The sequence below is a fragment of the Nelumbo nucifera genome, chromosome 4, assembly GCF_055504915.1.
Source record: "Nelumbo nucifera cultivar China Antique chromosome 4, China Antique-T2T, whole genome shotgun sequence".
NCBI classification, from domain to species: Eukaryota; Viridiplantae; Streptophyta; class Magnoliopsida; order Proteales; family Nelumbonaceae; genus Nelumbo; species Nelumbo nucifera.
Window position 1 is genome coordinate 43,130,590 of NC_142652.1, and position 21,334 is coordinate 43,151,923.

Here is a 21,334-nt window from a genome sequence, read left to right on the forward strand (position 1 = left end):
AAAATTTGTTTGTTAGCAACTAGTTTGTATATACCCCCAATAAGTCTCCAATTCTGTAATCCCTAATATTTGCAGCAGCAAAAGGTTTTTGGATTCAGTTTTACAAATATTGAGTTTGGTACTTTGGATAATTTTGAATTGCTATAGAAGCCTTCCATCACTTTCATGAAATCGTCCTTCACCACATGCCAGTACCTTTGAAGAAAGACATGGAGAAACGTTCTGATCCAGGTGGCTTATCTCCACTCAGCTCTTTCAGTGCTTCCCCCACCTCCTTAGTAAAACTTTTTTCCAACCGGATGCACCCCTCTCTTGAGATCTGGTCAAGTTGCGAGCACTCCAACTTGTTTTTGGCACCACCTTCACTTGAGAATAGATGTTTATAGAAATTAACAACAGTAGCTTGACTTAACTCTGCATCACTGATAAAGATGGTGTTATTGATCTGCATCTTACATATGGTGTTGCATTGTCTCCTTCCACACATGATCTTATGAAACGCTTTGAATTCCTATCACCAGATCTCAACCATTGTACTCTGGCTTGTTCTTTCTAATTAACTTAATGGAAATAACTTCTTTTTAATTAACCTAATCTGGTAAGTTGTGTTAAAAATCTTGTCTTGTCTGTCAATTATCTATGGATCTATAGTCTGTTATTTTCTAGATTCTCTTGAACTTGGTTACTTAATTGTGTATTACTTGTTTCCTAAGGCAACTGATGGTGATACATTTAACAGATACATTTTAGAGGATATCCGTCTGATCTTAGCCCCTGTGAAGGTGAAGAAAGTGTTAAATGGAGCTTCATTAATTCATTGAAGGAGGTTAGAATATAATTGTTTCTGTTCAGTTTGTTATTATGTATTATTATTTTTAATTTTTTTTGCAGGATTCATTTCATCTGCTGTAGTAATTTTTGAAAACTGTCTTTGTAGCCTTGTCTAGTGTAAGTGCTTAAAGATGAGTTGAACCCTGACATTTACTGAATTGAGAATGTGACTTGTTCTAGCATGGTTTCTGTGTTCTCTGTTGTTTTTCTTTGTTGTTGATGTTGCTGATGACCATACATAAGAATCTACCTTCAGTTTATAAATTATTACTATATAAAATGAGTGAAAAGATACCCATCTAAAAGTAAGAAAGTTTAAAAACTGAGCTTGTATTTGCTTTCTTCTGCCATTTTCTTTTGATCTAAAAGAATTCAAGTTTAGTAGGTGAGAACCCTCTTGTGTCTCAAAACCATGGAACCAAATTTTAAGTTTGGTGGTTCAACCTGGAAGTTAAAACAATTTTGCAGAAAACCAAAAGTTTGACTTCTTGGTGGTCATTGTCAACTTAGTTCGTACCAGAATGAAACAGAATATGGAAGCATGTTTTCAGAAGTATACACACCCAAAGAGAAGTATCGTATATATGTTTTCTATACAAGGCTGAGAAAGGACCATTATGTCCCTCTCTTACAAGAAAGAATAAAAAAGAATACAGTGTACATATTTTACAGCATAAAAAGGTGCTCCCAAAAGCCAAAAAGGAAAGAACATATAAGACTGAAATCTTCAGTCTCTACAATCCTATTGATGGTGCAGATAGGTCAATAATTTGTCTGTTATGTTATCCATATATTTCAACATGGGTTCCATATCCATTCCAAATATGTAGGTTCCTAGTGTTGCTTAATTCCACATCCATTGCATATCTGTGTTGCACCCTTGGTTTATCTTTCTTCTGCTTATCCAATGCTTCACTAGAGGCTGATATTTTTGTGAGGTTCATTTATTGCAGTACCTGTTTCCTGTCATATACATGTGATAAACTGATAATTGAGGTATCCCACATATACCCATTAAAGGGGCACTATATATCAGATGACTTTGAACTTTTTTTATTTGTTTTTTATTTGTTTTGGTGTGAGGTATCTTTTATCTGAATTTTTCCTTGGACGTATAGCCAATTCATGTCTTATACTGTTGATACTGTATACATGTTTCCTGTCATATACATGTGATACTGTTGATATAATAATTTTGGAATTGAAAATGATAGATAAAATTCATATGCTGGATAGCATTGGCATTCCTCACTAAGCATGTTATATCCACAGGCATCGTACATAATCAATGGGAACTGCAAGAATGTCATGAATATGTCCCAGTCTGATCAGGTTGATCTCTGGCGATCGGTTATGAATGGTATTGTCTCCTATAAGTAAGAACCATATATTGTGAAAGTTAATTTAACTTTGTTATCTTGATTCAAGGTGCTTTTTTGTCTCTTTTTAAATTTCTAATAATGGGAATTCTATTTGTAACCAGAGATGATGCATTTCAATATGTTGACTTTATGTATGTTGTGAAGGATAGAAGACCTTACTAAATGGAACGAGTAGCTTGTCTGAAGTGTCAACAAAGAGGAAACTGGCACCCAAACTGTACTATATCTTTATATGAACCTGTAGGCTATAAAGTATGATTTGTATCAGGCCACTTGAAAATTGAAATTGCATCTCGAAGTTGCAGATGGCTGAGTTTCTTTTTTATGTTTTTTCCTTGAACTTTAGGCCCTCTCTAACTTTAAGGATGAAATTGTGTCTAGAATGGGAATACCTTCTCCGACTGGTTTAAATTGGAACCTGGGCTTTAGGAGAGGCTTAAGGGAAATTGAGTGTACATTCTTGATTCACCTACTTGACATTTTGGGTGAAGCTCTCTTGGACCCAAACCTTGAGGACTCTTGGTTAGTCTCACTAGACAGTCTCTTTACCAGTCCCTCTTTTTATCAAGTCCTTGCTTTGCCTAATCCTCAAGGGGTGGACTTCCTGGTGAAAGAAATTTGGAGTAAGCCTATTCCACATAAAATTCAAGCTTTCTGCTTGGGAAATTTCTTTGGAAAGGTAACTCTTTGTGATATGCTGCAGAGAACTGAGAAGAAGGCCTTTTTCTTGCCTTTCTCCTCATATGTGATTATGTTGGAGTTCGAGTAGTGGCGAGAACTTCTCCCATTTATTAATCTCCTATTCCTTTGTGAATTTGGGAGTTTTTCTGTGCTCTTTTTGGTTACAGGTGGGACTCCCTCAAGATGTTGTGGGCATTTTCAATCCTAACTTCTTGAGGCTGCCAAAGAAAAGAGGGAAAGTACTTTGGAAAGTTACTAAGGCATCTATTAGTTGGGTAGTTTGGGATGAGAGGAATAATAGAATATTTATTGGAAAAAGCAGAACTTTGGAGGAGGTAATAGGCAACATAAAATTGAAGGTAGCACTGTGGGTTAAGACCTTGGCAAGCTTCCAAAATTTCTGTCACTTACATCTTAAGAGCCTGGACTGAAGTAGCACAGTTCTCGAGAGAAAAAGAAAGAATAAGAGTGGAGTGGAAACCCCCATAAGGCAACAAATTAAAAGTTAATTGTGATGGGAGCTCCTTTGGTAACCCGAGTATGGCAAGGATAGGAGGGGTAATCAGAAGCTTTGAGAGTAGGATTTTGGCTTTATTTTCAGGGCTAATTGGTATTGGAAACTCCCTGAATGGCTGAATTGTTGGCACTGCTGCAAGGTCTTAAGTTAGCAAAGAAACTGGGCTATAGACAGGTGGAGGTAGAAGGGGATTCAAAAGTAATTATTTCATGGGCAAATTGCAATAGACATTATCCCATGGTATCTCAAACATGCTATAAGGGAGGTGGAAAGGATTTCAAAGGACATAAATGCCGAAGTCAAGTGGGTAAGGAGTGCAAATGAGTTAGTGGACTCCCTTGCTAAACAAGGGGTAACGAGGCAGCAACTGTTTTTGGCTTCTATGTAAACTTGATTTTGATTGGTTGGGGATGATGTTCCTGTCATCAAATTGTACTAACCTTATCTATAATCAAATATAAAAAAAATAAATTTTCTGCTTATTAAAAAAGGGCAAACTGTTCTCCTGGTCATCAGTACAGCTGAGTTTGGATAGATCAAATATTAGTTCTCTTTTTGAGTTTTGAAAATCTAAACACAAAAGGGATAATGGTCTAAAGCCCTTTTTGTATTTCCTTATTATATTGTATTTCCCGTTGTACAGCCTCAGGTTGTACAAAGGCTTATTTCTATATATTAATGAGTGATACCTTATCTTGTCTTTAAAAGAAAAAAAAAATCTAACAAAACCCATCAAAATCAAAGTGTTGGAAAAGCCCAATCAAATCTTTGTATTGATGCTATATTAAGTTATTAACTTGCAAAGATCAAGGGCTGAACTGCTTGCTGTGTTGCAGGCTTAAGAATTGGTAAAATGATGAATGTAAGGAATCTCAAGGTGGATGGGGACACAAAGACAGTGGTGAGATGGTTAAGTATAATAGACAATGAACATGGAAATATCTAGGTGTAATGAGGGAATTGGGTGCATAGATCAGCAATAAAGGTTGTAATTGTAATCAAAGGCTAGGTGGTAATACCAGCCTGATTTGTCTTTGTAAATAAAAATTCTTTTATCTTAACCAGTAATGGTTACATGTTACTTATCAAGAAAATAAACCCAAGGGACAAGATTTATATGATTCAACCAGAGGCCCTATCCCTGATATCCATGGGAGGAGGGATTAAGTCACAATGAAAATGAAGACTACAAAGACCATGAGCTGACCTTTCCACTCACTCTCTGAAACCCTTAATGAATATGACCAATGAGACAATGGCTTATACTAAATGGACAATCCCAGAATTTTGGGTAGGCCCCTCACTATTACCTGCAAGCACCCCACTAATCTCAGAGAGCCCCAGGTTACTTGTTGAATAGCCATCAATATTGATGTTAAATTTACTTAACTGGTGGTGGAGAGGGCTAATACAATGGAATTCTACCATTTGTTAGAGGACCTTAAAATGACCTGCCAAAGTCTGAAAATATTCCTCCAAATCCTTAGTCAACACCTACTAGGCTGCCCTGATAGTGAGTCTTTTTGGAAAATTTTAGAAGTTCTTTTCTTTCTACCATTGCCAGGATATCTCACCAACAATCTTGCCTCCTTTTCTTCTTGGAGTGGGGGGGTGGGGTGTTGGGGTTTGGGATTCAGTTCCAAAGAATCTCCAAGATATCACTTAAGATACACAAAAGATGCCAAGGGCCATTGGTTGGTGCAGTGGTAAAATCTTGAGCTGACATTCAGGGGAATGCATGCTTTAGTTTGAAAGAGCCACTGTGTGCTTCAATGCCAAAAGTTCCATATCCAGTCCACTGTCCCAGGACTCTGGATAACTGCAACCAACAACGGATAATGGCTATTTTATGTCCAAATAGATGCCAAATGATGATGAGATATGATACCAGATTTCGGAAATAAAATGGAATTGGATAAACAAATTGGGGGGTCTCGATTTTCCATTTTCTAGGCACTATATAAGCAGGTATTTTTGCATGTTTCTCTCTGTATTTTTTCAATAGAAAGCCCTAATTTTTTTCAGAACAAGAATTTTCCACAATTTCTGGTAAGGAAAATTCATAGGAATGTTATAATTACCTATTAGAGAGTTAAAGAAAGAAGAAGAGAGATGCTCTTTTTTTGATGAATGAAGAAGAGAGATACTCTTAAGGATCAGTAAACCATGCTATCAAGATGGCAAGGCCTCTTTAGGGGTGTCAAATGAGACAAACTGTTCCGATGCTCATGATTACCATGGCTTTTAAAGAAAATGAAATTCTAAATGGATTCCCACAAGGAATTTGAAGCAAAAAGTCATACTGTGTGAAATGAAGCATTACGGACATTGTATCAAGGACCTTCCTAGAATCTTACCTTGTACACAACATCAAAGTTGATGTTTTGAAAGGAAGAACCCCAACTTTAGCATTACAAACATTGTCATTTTATGTAATCCAGATCTTTTTGAGAGGGGAAACATGGAAGTGCCCAACTTAATTATTTCTTAGTTGTTGAAGGATTTATATAATTTGTTATATATATATATATATATTAATTTACTATCTATGTGATTGATAATTGTAAGGTCACTGATTGGAGTGAAATAAAAATGACATGGTTGGGATTAAATGTTGTTCGAGAAGCATGAATTTGTCTTGTGATTTTCCCCTATTTGAAGTAGAAAATCCAGTAGCTTTAGATAGCAATGAACTAGATAATCTTATCAAAGCCTATTTAGATTTTTTAATCTTCTTACACAGTTGTTTGATTTTTGGACCTGAAGCATGAGAGGTAGACCTAATATGATTAGTTAAACTATTTAATAAGATAATCAAAACAAAGAGAATGCATGACAAATGGAGAAAGAGCACCATGATGTCTATGTTTAAGAACAAAGGCAATATAAAAAATTGCAATAATTATTGTGGGGAAAACTTTGCAAGTGATTGGTTGAGCAAAGGTTATATTATATGAAGTAAGTATATCAGAAAACCAATCGGTTTTATTCTAGGGATATCAATCATGGCTTCTAAATGATAGCTTATTCTTTCAACGTGTGCTTGGCTTGGTTTGAAAGCCTTGTATTCATCCTATTTTTTAATCAATGAAATATTCTGGTTGTCTATAAAAAAACATAATAGTAATATGATGGATTTTGGAAAAGGAGTGCCAAATATGTATGTGGACCTTATTAGAGTTTCTAGTTACAATGGAGCTTCACCAAGGCTTAACACTTGGCCCTTGTTTGTTTACACTAGTCATGGATGAATTGATTAATCATATTTGGGAGAAACTCCCATGGTATATGCCATTTTCTGATGATGTAGTATTATTAATTGATGAAATTGGAGTGGTTACGTATAGAATTAGATTTATGGATACATGCTTTTAAAATAAAATAGGCTAAATGAAAATATATGCAATGTAAATTTAATTATAATAAACATGAAGATCTAGGTAAAATTAAGACTGGAAATGAAGAGATATCTCAGTAATCTTTCATTACCTTGACTCAATTTCCTGTTGAGTCTATTCTCAAATCCTTCATTACCCAATTTCCTGTTGATTATGCATCGTAAAATTTCTCCTCAATTTTGATTATATTTTGCATCAGGTAACATGGAAGGCTTCCTTCGTGTTTCATCCAAGCTTAAGCTTGGAGCAATTGAAGAGGAACCCAAAATAAACGCCATTTCATGCACCATACAGCCTCGACAAGCCATTGATGAGAAAGATAATACTGGACCAAGCCGATCAGGTTTCCTTTGCTACTTTGCCATTCTTTGATACATGCATATTGCACTTTTAGCATTTTTTAATTTGTGCAATACAACATCTTTGCTACTTGCTTTATTAATATTTTGAAATGTTTTTGGAATGAAATGACCAGAAAAAACTACCTACATTTATTTTTATAAGTAGCAATTTGGCATGATCCTATAAACCCAGTGACTGCAACCTTACAGGTTAAGTTTAAACCAAACCCAGAGCTTGACCTGTTTCTCTTCTGGGTCATCGAGTCAGTAGTTCAGCTGTCTGAATCAATGAATCAATCCATGATGTCATCAACATAAAAAAAATCAAAAAAATAAAATAGTAAGTACCTGGTAACACATCAAATTCAATTGTCTGGATCAATGAGTCAATCCATGATGTCATCAACATAAATAAGTTTCAAAAAATAAAATAATACAAGAACCTTTTAACATGGTGAATGGATCAGATGGATCAACAAAGCACCAGAGTTGATGGGTCATTGACCTAGTCAATGGTTTTTTTGTAAAATAGTGGGTTGGAGGTTGACCCAAACTGGTTCTGTGACTGAGCGACCAGTCTGACCGGCCTGGTCAATGATGGGTCAAAAATGTTGGGTTAAAATTTTCTCTTCATGATGGCATTGACTCAGTCTATGTTTTTTTGTAAAATAGCAGGTTGGAAGTTGACCCAAACTGGTACTGTGACTGAACCACTGGTCCCACTGGCCTGGTCAATGATGGGTTGAAAACGTTGGGTTGGGTATTATAGGTTTCTATTACTATGGAAATGTACATGATAGTTGATGTTATCAAAAAATTTTCTCTTCATGTTGTCATTGACCTAGTCAATGGTTTTCAGTGTAGCTGTTGCTTTTCTTTTCCTTGTCTGATTGGTCTCTATTTCTGTATTAGAATGTCCTCTGTTCAGGGATGCCAAATAAGGTATGTTGATATTGACCTTTTAGTTTCTCTTACACTAGAACATAGCCACATAGACAATACTGAAATTACATAATTTACCAGTGTATCAACAAATGCAGATGGGTGGGTATTGTATGCAGTGTTTTAAAAGCGTAAGGCGCAAAAAAAGTGCAACGGCCAATTTGCGCCTGAGGGGTGCAAGGCGAGGCACATGCCTTTTTGAAGCTAGGCACAAAAATACAAAAAATGTTAAAAAATAAAAAAAGTTGGAAAATTCAAAAAAATGCCAAAAAAAATTAAAAAAATGCGAAAAATTCATTAAATATTAAACATAATGTTAATAAAAAATATAAACTTATTTTTTAAAATAAATGTTTTAAAAAATATATTATCTAAAATTAAAATACATAAACATAACATGTAAAGCGTATTCAAGTGAAAATTTAAAAATAAAAGCAAACATTATAAAGCATTTTCAAGCATGTAAAACCCACAATCTCTTTTTTTCCTCAACTGTATTACTTCAAATAGCTAATGTGATGTAAAACATATTGCATTCTTGATTCTATGAGTCACCTTTGTACATGCCCCTTGAGGCAAGCCCGAACAAGTCCATCTTAGGGTCTTAAATTCTTATTTCTCACATAAAAAATAATGATTTTATAATTTTAATTGCCTTTTAAGAAGATATTTTATTGGAATGAATGAATGGACAACATTAGCAAATGAGTGGACTTGTTTGGTCTTGCCTTGAGGGGCGTGGTTGGGGTTCCAGGGGCAGAGCCCCCTGCCCAGCGGTTAAGCTAAAAAAAAAAGCAAAAAGCACAGAATTTTAAAAAGGTGCATGCCTGGGCTGAGGCGCAAGGCGCATCAGGTGCATGCCTAGGCACACCGGGCATGTGCCTAGGACTTGGGCGAGGCGCATCCCCTAAATTGCGCCTCACCTGTGCGCCTAGGCGTGCCTTTTAAATCACTGATTGTATGTTGAATTACAAATGGTATGCCATGATGCTTTATTATGTGGGTTTTACAATATTGTATACTTCTATCATTGTCACATTGACATCTTAAACCTTTAGTCATTTGGAGTGAACAGTAGTTATTCCTTCCATTTTTCCTTTTTTGTTCTCACATTTTTCTTGTTTCTTTTGTTTTTTTTTAAATTATTGATGCTCTCATAATTTGGGGCTCTGGTCAGGCAGAATTCCAGTTAGGTTGTATGTGAGGAGTGTTGGTGAGGACCTTGATGATTTAGAGGATGCACCTCTTGTTGATTCTTTTGACAAAATCATGTACATAAATCGACCTGTTGAGATTCAGAAGAAAGAAGGTATGATGAAATGATCTTGACCGCTTCCTATTTCTTTGTTTTCATATTATCCTATACCCTTGTGCATTCTAGTTTGATAGTCATTGAATATTAAACTGTAAGAAAATGCAGACAAGGCATATATACCTGAATAAGGTGCCAGAAAAAATATTAAAAGATCTCTCATCTTCCTGGCCCAAAGGACCATAAAGCCAAGGATATACAAAAGATTCTAATAAAACTGAACTTCAATGGGAGCTCAACCTCCTGAAAATGAGTTACAGTGGAGAGGTGAGAGGGGTGGGGAGAGGAAGGAAACAGAGAGAGCTGAGAAAGTAAGGATTCAATTATTCTCTTCTGATCAGTTCGTTACATAACAACCTCATTTTCTAATGATTAAACAACCTCCATGCTGCTGGTGCAAGCTGTAGTGGGCTGACGTGTCCTGGTGTAAATATATCTAATTGAAAGCTTGTATGGAACAGTATCTCCGCCCTCTGGAACCTGGGTGGCCTGGGCTGTGTCCTGGACCTGTGCTTAACAAGGAGCACTGCCTTGGCCCGTATCAATTCCCCCCTCCTTAAGAGCAACCTTGTCCTCAAGGTTAAGATGGCCAAAGAATTGTTGCAGTTTAGTAGTCTTCCCATGTAGCATCTTCTATGGGAAGGTTAGTCCACTCAACCAGTGTTTGCTTGATGAATTTGCAGCAAGATTTAACCCATCTGAAATCGACCAGCTTGTGGGGTTTGGTTAGTAACTCCCCTTGCTCAAAGAACTCAGGTAGAGTTGGACTAGCTGGGGGTGCATTGGTGTTCTCAGGCTTCAAGAGTGATACATGGAACACTGGGTGTAAGTTGGAACCTGGGGAAAGGGCCAGTTTATAAGCTATCTGTCCTACCCTTTGTAGAATTTGGAAGGGTCCAAAATATCGAGAGAATTTCTGGGTTGCTCTATTGGCCAATGACAATTGCCGGTAAGGCTGCAGTTTCAAATATACACAATCTCCCACTTTGTACTAAACTTCTTGGTTCCTTTTACCGTAGACTGCCTTCATGTGCTTTTGTTTTTTTTTTATCAGTACTGCCTTCATGTGCCGTTGAGCCTGATGCAGGTGGGCCTTTAGAGCCTTGAGGGTCTCATCTCTTGCAATTAGCTGGTCCTCTACCTCAGCTACAGAGGTGGACCCCTTCTCGTATGGGAGGATTGGAGGGGGTTCTGGGCCATACAAGGCCTTGAAAGGAGTGGTACCCGTGGACACCTGATAAGTGGTATTATTACCAATATTCTGCCCAAGGAAGCCATTGAACCCATTTGGTTGGTCTATCTCCTACAAAGCACCATAGATAAGTCTCGAGGCAGCAGTTCACCACCTCTGTCTGGCCATCAGATTAAGGGTGGTAACTTGTGGAGTGGCATAATTGAGTGCCCTGCAAGTGGAAAACTTCTTGATTGAAATGGCTCATGAATGTGGGGTCGCGGTCTGTGACAATGGCAGTGTCGCAGTGGGGGTTCCATGCAACCTTGCTACTTTTTTTGATGAATGACCTTGCTACTTCTTGAACAAAGGCCTTGGCCACTTGTGTTGCTGAGTAGGGGTGGGACAGGGGTATGAAGTGAGCATACTTGCTCAATCTGTCAACCACCATTAATGTCATTGTTTTCTCTGTTGATTTTGGCAACCCAGACATAAAATCCATGAGGATCTTGTCCGATACCTGGTCGGGGATGGGCAAGGCCTGAAGAAGCCCATCTGGAGCCTGTGTACTATACTTCTGCTGCTGACAAATATGGCAGGCCACAATGTAGTCTTGGATCATCTTCTTCATTCCGTGCCAATAATGGTATTCAGCCAACCGCTTGTATGTCCTTAGGACCCAGGAGTGACCTCCTGGTGGTGTTTCATGGAAGAGACGGATCAAATCCTTAATATAGGCTGAGTGAGGGAGAACTAGCTGGTTCTTGTAGAACAGGGTGGGCCCTACCACTGATACCTTAGTACTGTAGTGCAATGTTTTTGAACCGTCATTGACCTGGACGGTCAGACCATTCTGCCTGGAAACCGTCTGAGCAACTGGTTCCGTTTCACCCCCAACCCGTTCTTAGGTCAAAAACCGTTGACTTTGTCAGAAAACTGCTGAGCCAGGCGGTTGAACCGTTGACTCGTTTGACCCAGACAGCGGTTCATGGTTTAAGAAAGTTGCAGAGAAGGAGAAATTGATGGTCTGAGACACGAACTCAAATCTGAAATTCAGCACAGAGAGAGAGAGAAACTGAAGAAGACTAGAGATCTAAGCGTTGCAAAGAAATCGATCTCAGATCTGAGATCTGAGAACTCATATCTCAGATCTGCATCTGTTACCGCCGCCTCGCCGTCGCTGTCACCTTTATCGTTGCCAGTGAGCGTCGAATCATCCTCCTCTTCTTTCTTCCCTCCTTCCCTCCTCCTTCTTCCCTCCTTCTCTCCTTCCCTCCTCTCCTTCCTTCTTTTCCTTTTGTTTTGATCAGTGAATTGTAAGTTTATTAATTCATAGCCAAAGATGGTACATTTTAGGGAGAGGCATGAGATGCTACCTCCCCTTTAAGGAGGGGGAGATGGAGGAAACCATCAACCCTTTAGTTAATAAACATAACAAAGGACAAAGAAAATGACAGAGAAGCCCAATACAAGGAGACCCGAGTAGCCCCTTGTTTAGCAAGATAATCAGCCAAGGCATTAGCCGATCTACCCAACCACTGAAATCTAACTGTCATGTCCCTCAATAGCCATTTGACCTTTTTTAAGATATCCTTAAACTCCCAAGTGACAGTACCTGGGTCAGCCAACCATCCTACTACCACCTTGGAATCTCCTTCAATTATGAAGTTCTGCACTCCAAGTTGATAAGCAATCTGTATCCCCCATGCTGCAGCTAGGAGTTCAGCCCTCAGAGTCTCCTATTCCCACCGGTCCCGAAAAAAGGGCAATGATGTTGCTGTTCTCATTTCTCAGTACACCACCAATCCCATATGGTCCTGGGTTACCCTGACTACTTCTGTCAAAGTTCAGCTTAACAAAACCCTCCATCGGTAGAATCCAAGTTACTTGAACTCTAGGCTTCCTGTAGGAAGTGAGGGCAACTGTAGACCAGTTCCTCATTAAATCATCAAAGGAGTAATTATCAAAGAGCTTTAAGGATTTCAGCCACAAAATAGTCCTTGTAAGAATACACTCCTTGACCTCAAGAATACTTCTTTCCTTCTCCTGAAAAATTATGGAATTTCTCTCTTCCCAAATAGTCCAAAGGAGAGCTGCTCTTATACACTTCAAACATAATTCTCCCTCTTCTTGTGGTCCACACAAAGGTAGATGGGGAAAACAGCAAATTTACCTTAGCTGGAAAGTTCCACCTGCACTCAAACAAGTAAAAAACCTAGTTCTAAATGGCTGCAGCAAAGGGACAAGAAATCAATAAGTGATAACAGTCCTCAATTTGCATCTTGCACAAAATACACCAGTTAGGGGATAAACACAAGAAGAAAAGATTCTTCTGCAGGTTATTCATCGTATTTTGATTTTACCGTAGTAAACTTTCCAACAAAACACAACTATTTTTGGGGGAATAGGCCTAGACCAAACTACCTTAATTGGGAAAGCCCAAGGAGAGGAACTAGAGCAAAGGGAATTAAAGAAAGATGTACAAGTAAACAACCCTTTCAAAGTCAAAGTCCAAGTCCTATCAGAATTTAGTGGGTCCAAACAAACAGAATCAAGTAACAATAAGAGCTCAGAAGCTGATAAAGATTCCTCATCCCTCAACCCTCTACGGAAGCCAAGGTCCCAATTTGTAGACAAAGGGGTATACGAGGACAAAAGAAAGGAAGACACAGGTTCTTTTTTATAAATGGAAATAGAGAAGAGAGAGGGGAATAAATCCTTAAGAGGCAAATTTCGCACCCAAGTGTCTTCCCAGAAAAGAACATGAATCCCAAAACAAGCATCATACCTTACAAAGCATGGGAATTGGGGGAGGATGCCATGAATTGCCTTCCAAGGTGTTGCAAGAGTTGCCCGCCTGGACACCCCTGCATCCCAACCATTTCCGGAACAGCCATGATACTCACCACCACTGCATGCCAAAGCTTCTCCCTCTCTAAAGGCCATCTCCACAACCACTTACCTAAAAGAGCTACATTCTTGTAAGTAAGATTCCCTAATCCTAATCCTAATCCTCCTTTCTCCTTACTTCGACTACCTATATCCTACCTAATCAAATGATCCTTCTTCTCTTGCCCCGACTCTCACAAGAAATCCCTCATCGTCTTCTCTATCTTCTTAGCTTCCCTAGTAGGAATCTTAAAGATAGACAAAAAGTAAACCGACAAATTAGCAAATGTGGATTTGATCAAAGTCACTCTACCCCCCCATAGAGATATAATTCTTTTTCCAGCTTGCCTACTTCTTTCCAAACTTTTCCACAACAAGGTTCCAAAAGTGGCTCTCCTTTGGGTTAGCTCCTAGGGGAAGACCTAGATAAGTTAAGGGCCAGGACGAGGTGGAACACTCTAAGCAATCTGCAATAGCCTCCAATTCTTGATGATCCATATTGACTCCAACCACACAACTTTTTTCAAAGTTGATTTTCAGATTTGAGGCATTTTCAAAGCAATTTATTAAGTTCTTACGGTTTCTAACCTTCCTCAAATCACCACCTTCACAAAAGATTATAGCAACATTTTTCAACTATTTCTCCCTATTGTCCAACCACTCACTATCCCCTCCTTATCTTCTTTTGAAATCAATCTACTGAACACATCGGCAACAAGAGTGAATGGAAAGGGAGATAGAGGATCACCTTGTCTTGGGCCCCTACGTGCTGGGAAGAAGTCCTTAACTACTCCATTGACAATGATGGAATAATGGCAAGAAGTAAGACAACCCTTAACCCACTTGCACCATCTTTTCCCAAACCCACACTTAGCACCTCTAAGAGGAAACTCCAGTCCACCAAATCATAGGCTTTTTCAAGATCCAATTTGCAGACAAAGCCTTTTTTTTACCTAATCTCTTCATCTCCTCCACACATTCACTAGCTATCAAAATTTGATCTACTATTTGCTTGCCTTGTACAAAAGCACATTGAGCTTGACTAATTAGAGAAGGGAGTACCACTTTGATCCTCAAGGATAAGACCTTCGCCAAAATTTTGTAAACACTAGCACCAAGCTAATTGCTCTGAAGTCCTTAGGATGCTTAGTGACAGCCTTCTTGGGAACAAGAGCTATAAAAGTAGCATTAACTCCAGGGTTAACAACAAAATTATCCTCAAACTCCCTGAAGACCTCAAATAAGTCATTTTTAACTGTCCCAGCAATCTTGATAAAAGGCCATTGTAAATCCATTTGGCCCAGGAGCCTTAGATCTATCCATTAAAAAAACTGCTTGTCTGATTCATCCTCCTCAACGTTTCTTTCCAACCATCCCCTCTCCCTCTTGGAAAGACATAGTCAGTCTAGACCATCCACTTCCACCCTATAATCAAGAGGTCTTCTCAGAATTGACTTGAAATGATCAACAAAGCATCTGGCTATCTCTTCTTGAGAGGAGATTTCCTCTCCATCAATCTCAAGTTGTGCTACAAAGACAATCCACTTCCTTCTTTCCCTTTCTCTCCTTTCCTTTCTTTCCTTCTTTTCTTCTTTCTTTTTTTCTTTCTCAGCTGACAGTCGCTTCTCCCGTTCTCCTTTTTCCCTAATGCAAACCGTCCGAACCGTTCGACCCAGACGGTCGAACCGTTGACCCAGAAACCGGTAGCTAGAATGGTTCCATTTCCGGGTCGGTTTTTAAAACCTTGCTGCAGTGGATCCTTTTGCCATTTCTTTTGCAAGCCAGCCCGATTCACCATCTTGCTGGGCTTCCTCTTTGATCTTCTCTACAAGACTGTAGATGGGCCTAGAAACTTGCATCTAAAGCAACTCCTCTTTCCTGGATAGGGCACCTGCCACTGCATTAGATGGGTCAGTCTTGTATTCGATGGAGAAATCGTAGCCCAGGACCGTGAAGCCCATTTCTGCTGTTCTAGAGCGAGAGCCTGCTGATTCAACAGGTGCTTTAGGCTTCGCTGGGCTGACTGGACTGTGAATCACTGGCCCAAAAGATAAGCCTGCCACTTGTGCATTGCCAGAGCCACTACCATCAACTCCTCATAAGTGGACTTGCCTTGGGCTGAAGGGGTGAGGGCCTGGCTGAAAAATGCAATTGGCTGGCCGCCTTGCATTTGAACAGCTTCAATGCCTCATCCCGAGGCATCACACTCCACCACAAACTCCTTAGAGAAGTCCGACAAGGCTAGTCTGGGTGGTGAAGTAACCGCCTGCTTGAGGGCAATGAAGGCTTGTTCAGCCTGTTCAATCCATTGGAAATATTCCTTCTGGAGAAGCTGAGTTAGTGGTGCCGTTAATGTCCCATAATGCCGAATAAAGCACTGGTACTAACCAGTCAAACCCAAAAAACTGTGCAGGCTTTTAACAGAGCTGGGCCTCGCCCAATTGGCCATGGCTGCCACTTTATCTAGATCAGTCTTGACCTGCCCACCTGAGATGATGTGCTCCAAGTAATGTATTTCTGTCTTGCCAAAAGCACATTTACAAAGTTTAGCATATAATTTGTTGTTCCTGAGAATATCCAGGTGAATTTGAGGTGCACCATGTGAAGGCCCACGTAGGGCTGTATACTAAGATGTCATCAAAGAAGACGAGTATGAACCAGTTCAAACTTGATCGGAAGAGGTCATTCATCAGACTTTGGAAAGTTGACGGAGTGTTGGTCAACCCAAAAGGCATGACTAGAAACTCATAATGTCCATTGTGCATACGGAAAGCGGTTTTGTGCGCGTCCTCCAGGTGGACCTAGATCTGATGGTAACCCAATCGGAGATCCACTAAGAAAAATAGACCACTTGGTGTAGCTCGTCAAGCATCTCCTCTATGGGAGGAATTGAGAAGCTGTCTTTTATGGTGATTTTGTTTAATGCTTTGTAGTCAATGCAAAACCTTCAGGTTCCATCTTTCTTTCTGACCAATAGGATGGGAGACACATACGGGCTGTTGATTGGTTGTATAAGTCCCTTATCGAGCATATCTTGAACACACTTCTCTATCTCAACCCGCTGATAGAGGGGGTATCTGTAGGGTCTGACCTTGGTGGTCATGGGGTTGAGGTGTGGTGGGAGGTGAAGGTGTTCACTGAAGACATCGGCATCGTCAGACAGGAGCCATTGGAGTTGGTGATACTCCTCTGAGGTGTTAATGGGGTTGACTGGGCCAGTGAGAATGGGCTCCGACTCCATGGACCCAAAGTGGATCAAGGTGGGGACTTCTTGGTGCTGGTAGTATTTGATGACTGCCTGGGTGGTCTCGGGTGTGGGTTTGCTGGGGCACACCCCTTGTAGGAGATATTGGTTCCTGATACACATGAACTCCATTGTTAATCGGGCCCAATCACACGTTACCAGGCCCAGTTGCTTCATTCTTTGGATACCCAAAACCACGTTGGACCCTGTGAATTATAAAGGATATAGATCCATTTGGAAGAGGCCCCCTTGTATTTTCAGGCCCACCTCCTTACAACATCCATCACACCAGATATAATGTCCATTCACCACCGTAACAGAAAATGGGCTCGTGGGTTGTTTTGTGAGGCCCAACTGCTTAGTTAGGGCTGTGTTAATAAAACTCAGGCTACTCCCACTGTCAATCAGGATCGAGACCTTCTGGCCCATGATGAGTCCATAAACTCGCGTGGTCTGATGAGAGTGCAAACTGGTTAAGGTCTACAGGGAAATCTCGGCCTGTTTTGTTTCCTAGGCCTCCTGGTTCACTTCCCCGTGTGTGTACACATTTGGTTCATTGTCATCATCTGGGGGTTCATCTAATTGAAGGGCAAAGAATTGCTGTGATTTACACCGGTAACTGGGAGCAAATTTCTCATCATAGTTATAGCATAATCCTTTCTCTTGGCATGCTTGCATCTCTATCCATGTCAGTTTCTTGATGGGTACAGCTGGTGGTGGGTTAGGCTTGGGTGGCCCCAGTTCAGTCTTGGGTGGAGGGGTCTTTAATATAGGTACTGCGGGTTGAGTTAGCTGTTTAAGATGGTTGAGCCTTTCCTCCTGGAGTTTGTCTAGGCCCACTGTTGCTAACAGGGAGGTCAGTTGATCGCCTTGACCTCAATCTGTATGTTCCTATAAACCCACCATAAAACATCCTGTAAGGGCATTCTCCTGCCATCCATTGACTTGAGTGGCCAATCTCTCAAATTCGACCTGATAATCCCATATGGAACTGGTTTGTTTCACTCTTGACAGGGCTTCAGCATAATCATCAAAGCCCGATGGTCCAAATCTGATGGTGAGAACTTGAGTGATATCTAACGAGGAAACCTGGGGGTGTGTCTGGCAGTATTGCTTAACCGTCCAAGTGGATGGAAGCAACCTGCACCCTTCTTGTTGGCAAGGTCTGATGGTACTCGAAGTACCGTTCGGCTCTATAGATCCAGGGGATGGGGTCCTCACCAACCGTCGGGCAAAGCTTCCTCCCTTCTTGCTGGTGCCACTGCTTGATGCTTCTCCTTCGCTCTCCTTTGCTGGTGCTGTAGATAGTTTCTCATATTGGACCACCACGGTGGAGAGGACTTCCTTCAACTCTTTCAGGTCGCAGGCTACCTTGCTGATCTCATTCTCTACGCGGCTCATCTGATCATCCATGGGAGCTACATTCATGGGATTTAGTGGTGGACATCCCAAAATCGCTGCTCTGATATCAAATTATAAGACTGAACTTCAATGGGAGCTCGACCTCTTGAAAATGAGTTACAGTGGAGAGGTGAGAGGGGTGGGGAGAGGAAGGAAACAGAGAGAGTGAGAGCTGAGAAAGTAGGGATTTGATTATTCTCTTCTGACTAGTTCATTACATAACCTCATTTTATAATGATTAAACAGCCTTACGCTGCTGGTGCTAGCTGTAGTGGGCTGACGTGTCCTACTGGTGTAGTTATATCTGATAGGAGGCTTTTATGGAACAGTATCTCCGCCCTCTGGAACCTGGGCCTGGGCCGTGTCCTGGACCTGTGCTTGACGAGGAGCACTGCCTTGGCCCTTATCAGATTCCTGTAGTGAAGTGTGAAGACACTCCAAACTCAAAATCTGAAATTCTGAAACACAGAAAAAGGGCCATACGGCCCATACCACTCACCTACTTTATACAAGACCATCTTGCCTAACAAAATTACCGGGTGACGACAAAAATCTCCACCTGAACAACACACTGATAACCTCCTCTCTTCCCCAACATTTTAGCAAACAAGTTATACAAAAAATAACCTTAGAATGGAAAATTATGGCTTACTTAAACAGCATTTAGTGCGCACACATACATTGAGATTGTCTTGTCAATATCTAAATTTTGGCACAGGTGTACAGCACAAATGGCACTTCAGGCTTTTTGTTTGAAAATTGCCTATTGGTTAGTGGGAAATATTTTTTAGGAGATTGTATAAGCAGTGGGTTCTGGAACCAATGATAACACCCCATGCCAGTCATAAATACACGGGACCCACAACCATTCAATCTCTCGGTATTTATGGCCGGTATGGGGCGTTATCATCGGTTCCACAGCTCGCTAAACAGCAATTGCGTTCAGCTAATCCAAATTAATTTTTCAGAAGGTATTATCAATGTGCATCCATGTGGAAAAATGATGGTTTGATCTTGCAATAAGTACAGCTTGTCTAATCAGTGCATTGAGAGTATCTCATGCGCAAAATTTTGTATTAGCCCTTAAAAGTAACAAATGCATGGATAACCTCTTCTCATTGCACTGCAGGTATGTTCTTCACTTTACGTGATGCAATCAGAACTCTACTACCTGAGTTCTTTGAAGATGAACCCTTGGTTGATGAACAAATATCTAAAATAGAACTTACGGATGAAGCAAGAACAACTGAAACTAACTTGTGTCACCGCGAGTCAGAAAATGCAAGCATTTCAAGCAGTGAGGTGGTGGAAAAATCAGATAAAAGAAATACAGAGTCCTCTCATTCATCCAACAAAGTTGATATCAAGCTTGTCCGTATCCAAGGGATTGAACCAAGATTGGAAATACCATTCTCTTGGGTGGTTAACAACTTGATGAACCCCGAGCACTATCTTCATATCTGTGTTTTTGTTGGACCTCCATCAGAACAGGCGAAGACAAGATGATGGTTTAGAACTGGCTTCTGTGAGTAACTTCCCATATAAGGGATTTGTCTTTATTATTCTTTAGGCACCACAGTTCGTATTTCATTCTGTATAAAAATGTACAGTAACAATTTCTTTGACAATGTACAATGACGCAAGTCCTTTGTGCTCCCTATGAAACTGTGAATGCGTTGCCTTGATTTCTACTAGTTTCATTCTCTGTTTTTTTGGAAGCCCCCAAGCAAATCCATTGATCAAACACCAAAATTACAGTCACCTCTCATTAGTTATTACTGTTTACAGGAGATAGAAAAGGTGGGGCATAAGACCACGAGATCGGCTTCCCTCAGGGCCCACACCGTTCCAACCGCCATTTGCACCCATGCATTGGGAATATCTCTCCATGAAAGCACACAAGTATGAGATATTCTGAATGCAAGGCTGTAAAGGCTTTTCTAATGGGCTTTGCCCCGACGGAAGCTGAATTCTGTGAATTTTGCAATCATGTTAATCTTGTGTTGCCACATTGCAACCACGTGCGATAAAGGTGACAAGAGCTTCACAGCTGGCGATTGTATTTCATATGTGCCACGGGGTAGATGAGTCATCACCCAACAAAACTGTAGAAACTAAATGGGAGTCACTCAATGGAATTGGGATCCGCTCCTCACACTGACCTCACAGCCACATCCCGCTTTGTATTGGGAACATCTCTCATGAATAATAACATACAAGTACGAGAGATATTCCTAATGTGTGGCTGATACATGCAATGAGGTTGGTGCAAAGTGCTCTGTGGGGAGCAGATCTGGACTCCTCTCAACCGCTAACAGAAAAGAAATTCCGAAGGACTTGGTTAGTATAAGTCCTTCCACATTCCAATATGGCAAATGCTTCAGCTTCTAAGTTCTACTGCTCACGTGACTACGAATTGCTTGAGTCACAATCAAATTTCCTGGTCATCTCTTAGGCTCAGTTTGGAAGCAGTACAAATGCAAATATGTACAGTATAAATACATACAGAATAATACAAAGTATAAGGTTTTGCACTCTATATATTTGCATTTATACTCCTTCCAAATTCAGCCTTAGTACCATTCCAAGACCAGCTCCAGTGAGGTTATAAGAACATTCAGCATTTAACTTGAGCCAGCCTGGATCTGGCTTGGACCAAGATGGTAGGCCGTCTCCATGGGAGGAGGGAGGCCTTTTTTGTTCTTGCGTTGTAAATTTTGTATACTCCCTTGATGACCGTTAGAACTGTATATGGAGAGAAGGTAACATTTTCAAAGAAGTGTTTGCATATATTTTTTCAGATATGCCACATAGTAATCAAAGCAACGTCTAGTGTGTCATGGTCTACTCTTCGATCCAAAGTTCCAAACCATGAATGTAATTGATGTTGTAGGATCCAAGGTGTGTCGAATTGAATACGCAACAGATAATCTTGTCAAATAGACAAAGCAGAGGTGGAAGGGCAAAGTCATGCACTAAGGAGATCTCAGAGACACGAGGATGAGGTCTCCGGGAAAACACTTGATGCTCAAGTCAATAATAGGGTGATGAAGTCGATCGGACTAAGCTGTAGAGGATGAGCTGGTCCGAGTCGAGGAGAATAATAAGATAGCAAGAGAGCTAGAGAGTTTAGACAGTTGAAGATCCTTTACCGTGAGGGGGAGATGCCTTTAAATAGAGGAGTGTCTATTGTAACCGGACAGGCTTCTTGTGGGGTTATCGGGA

At 40.4% G+C, this 21,334-nt stretch overlaps 1 protein-coding gene across 2 annotated transcripts in view; it reads left to right on the plus strand.

Annotated features, from left to right (window-relative positions):
* Positions 1–19,794, plus strand: part of APG5 (autophagy protein Apg5 family) — a 44,365-nt gene extending 24,571 nt beyond the window's left edge. For both annotated transcript variants that reach the window (XM_010247904.3, XM_010247905.2), the window contains 5 exons: positions 740–826; positions 2,104–2,191; positions 7,009–7,152; positions 9,270–9,401; positions 19,239–19,794. In XM_010247904.3, coding sequence (XP_010246206.1) covers positions 740–826; positions 2,104–2,191; positions 7,009–7,152; positions 9,270–9,401; positions 19,239–19,615 — 828 coding nt within the window. In that variant the 3' untranslated portion in view covers positions 19,616–19,794. The remainder of the gene's footprint in view (positions 1–739; positions 827–2,103; positions 2,192–7,008; positions 7,153–9,269; positions 9,402–19,238) is intronic.
* Positions 19,795–21,334: the final 1,540 nt, after the last annotated feature.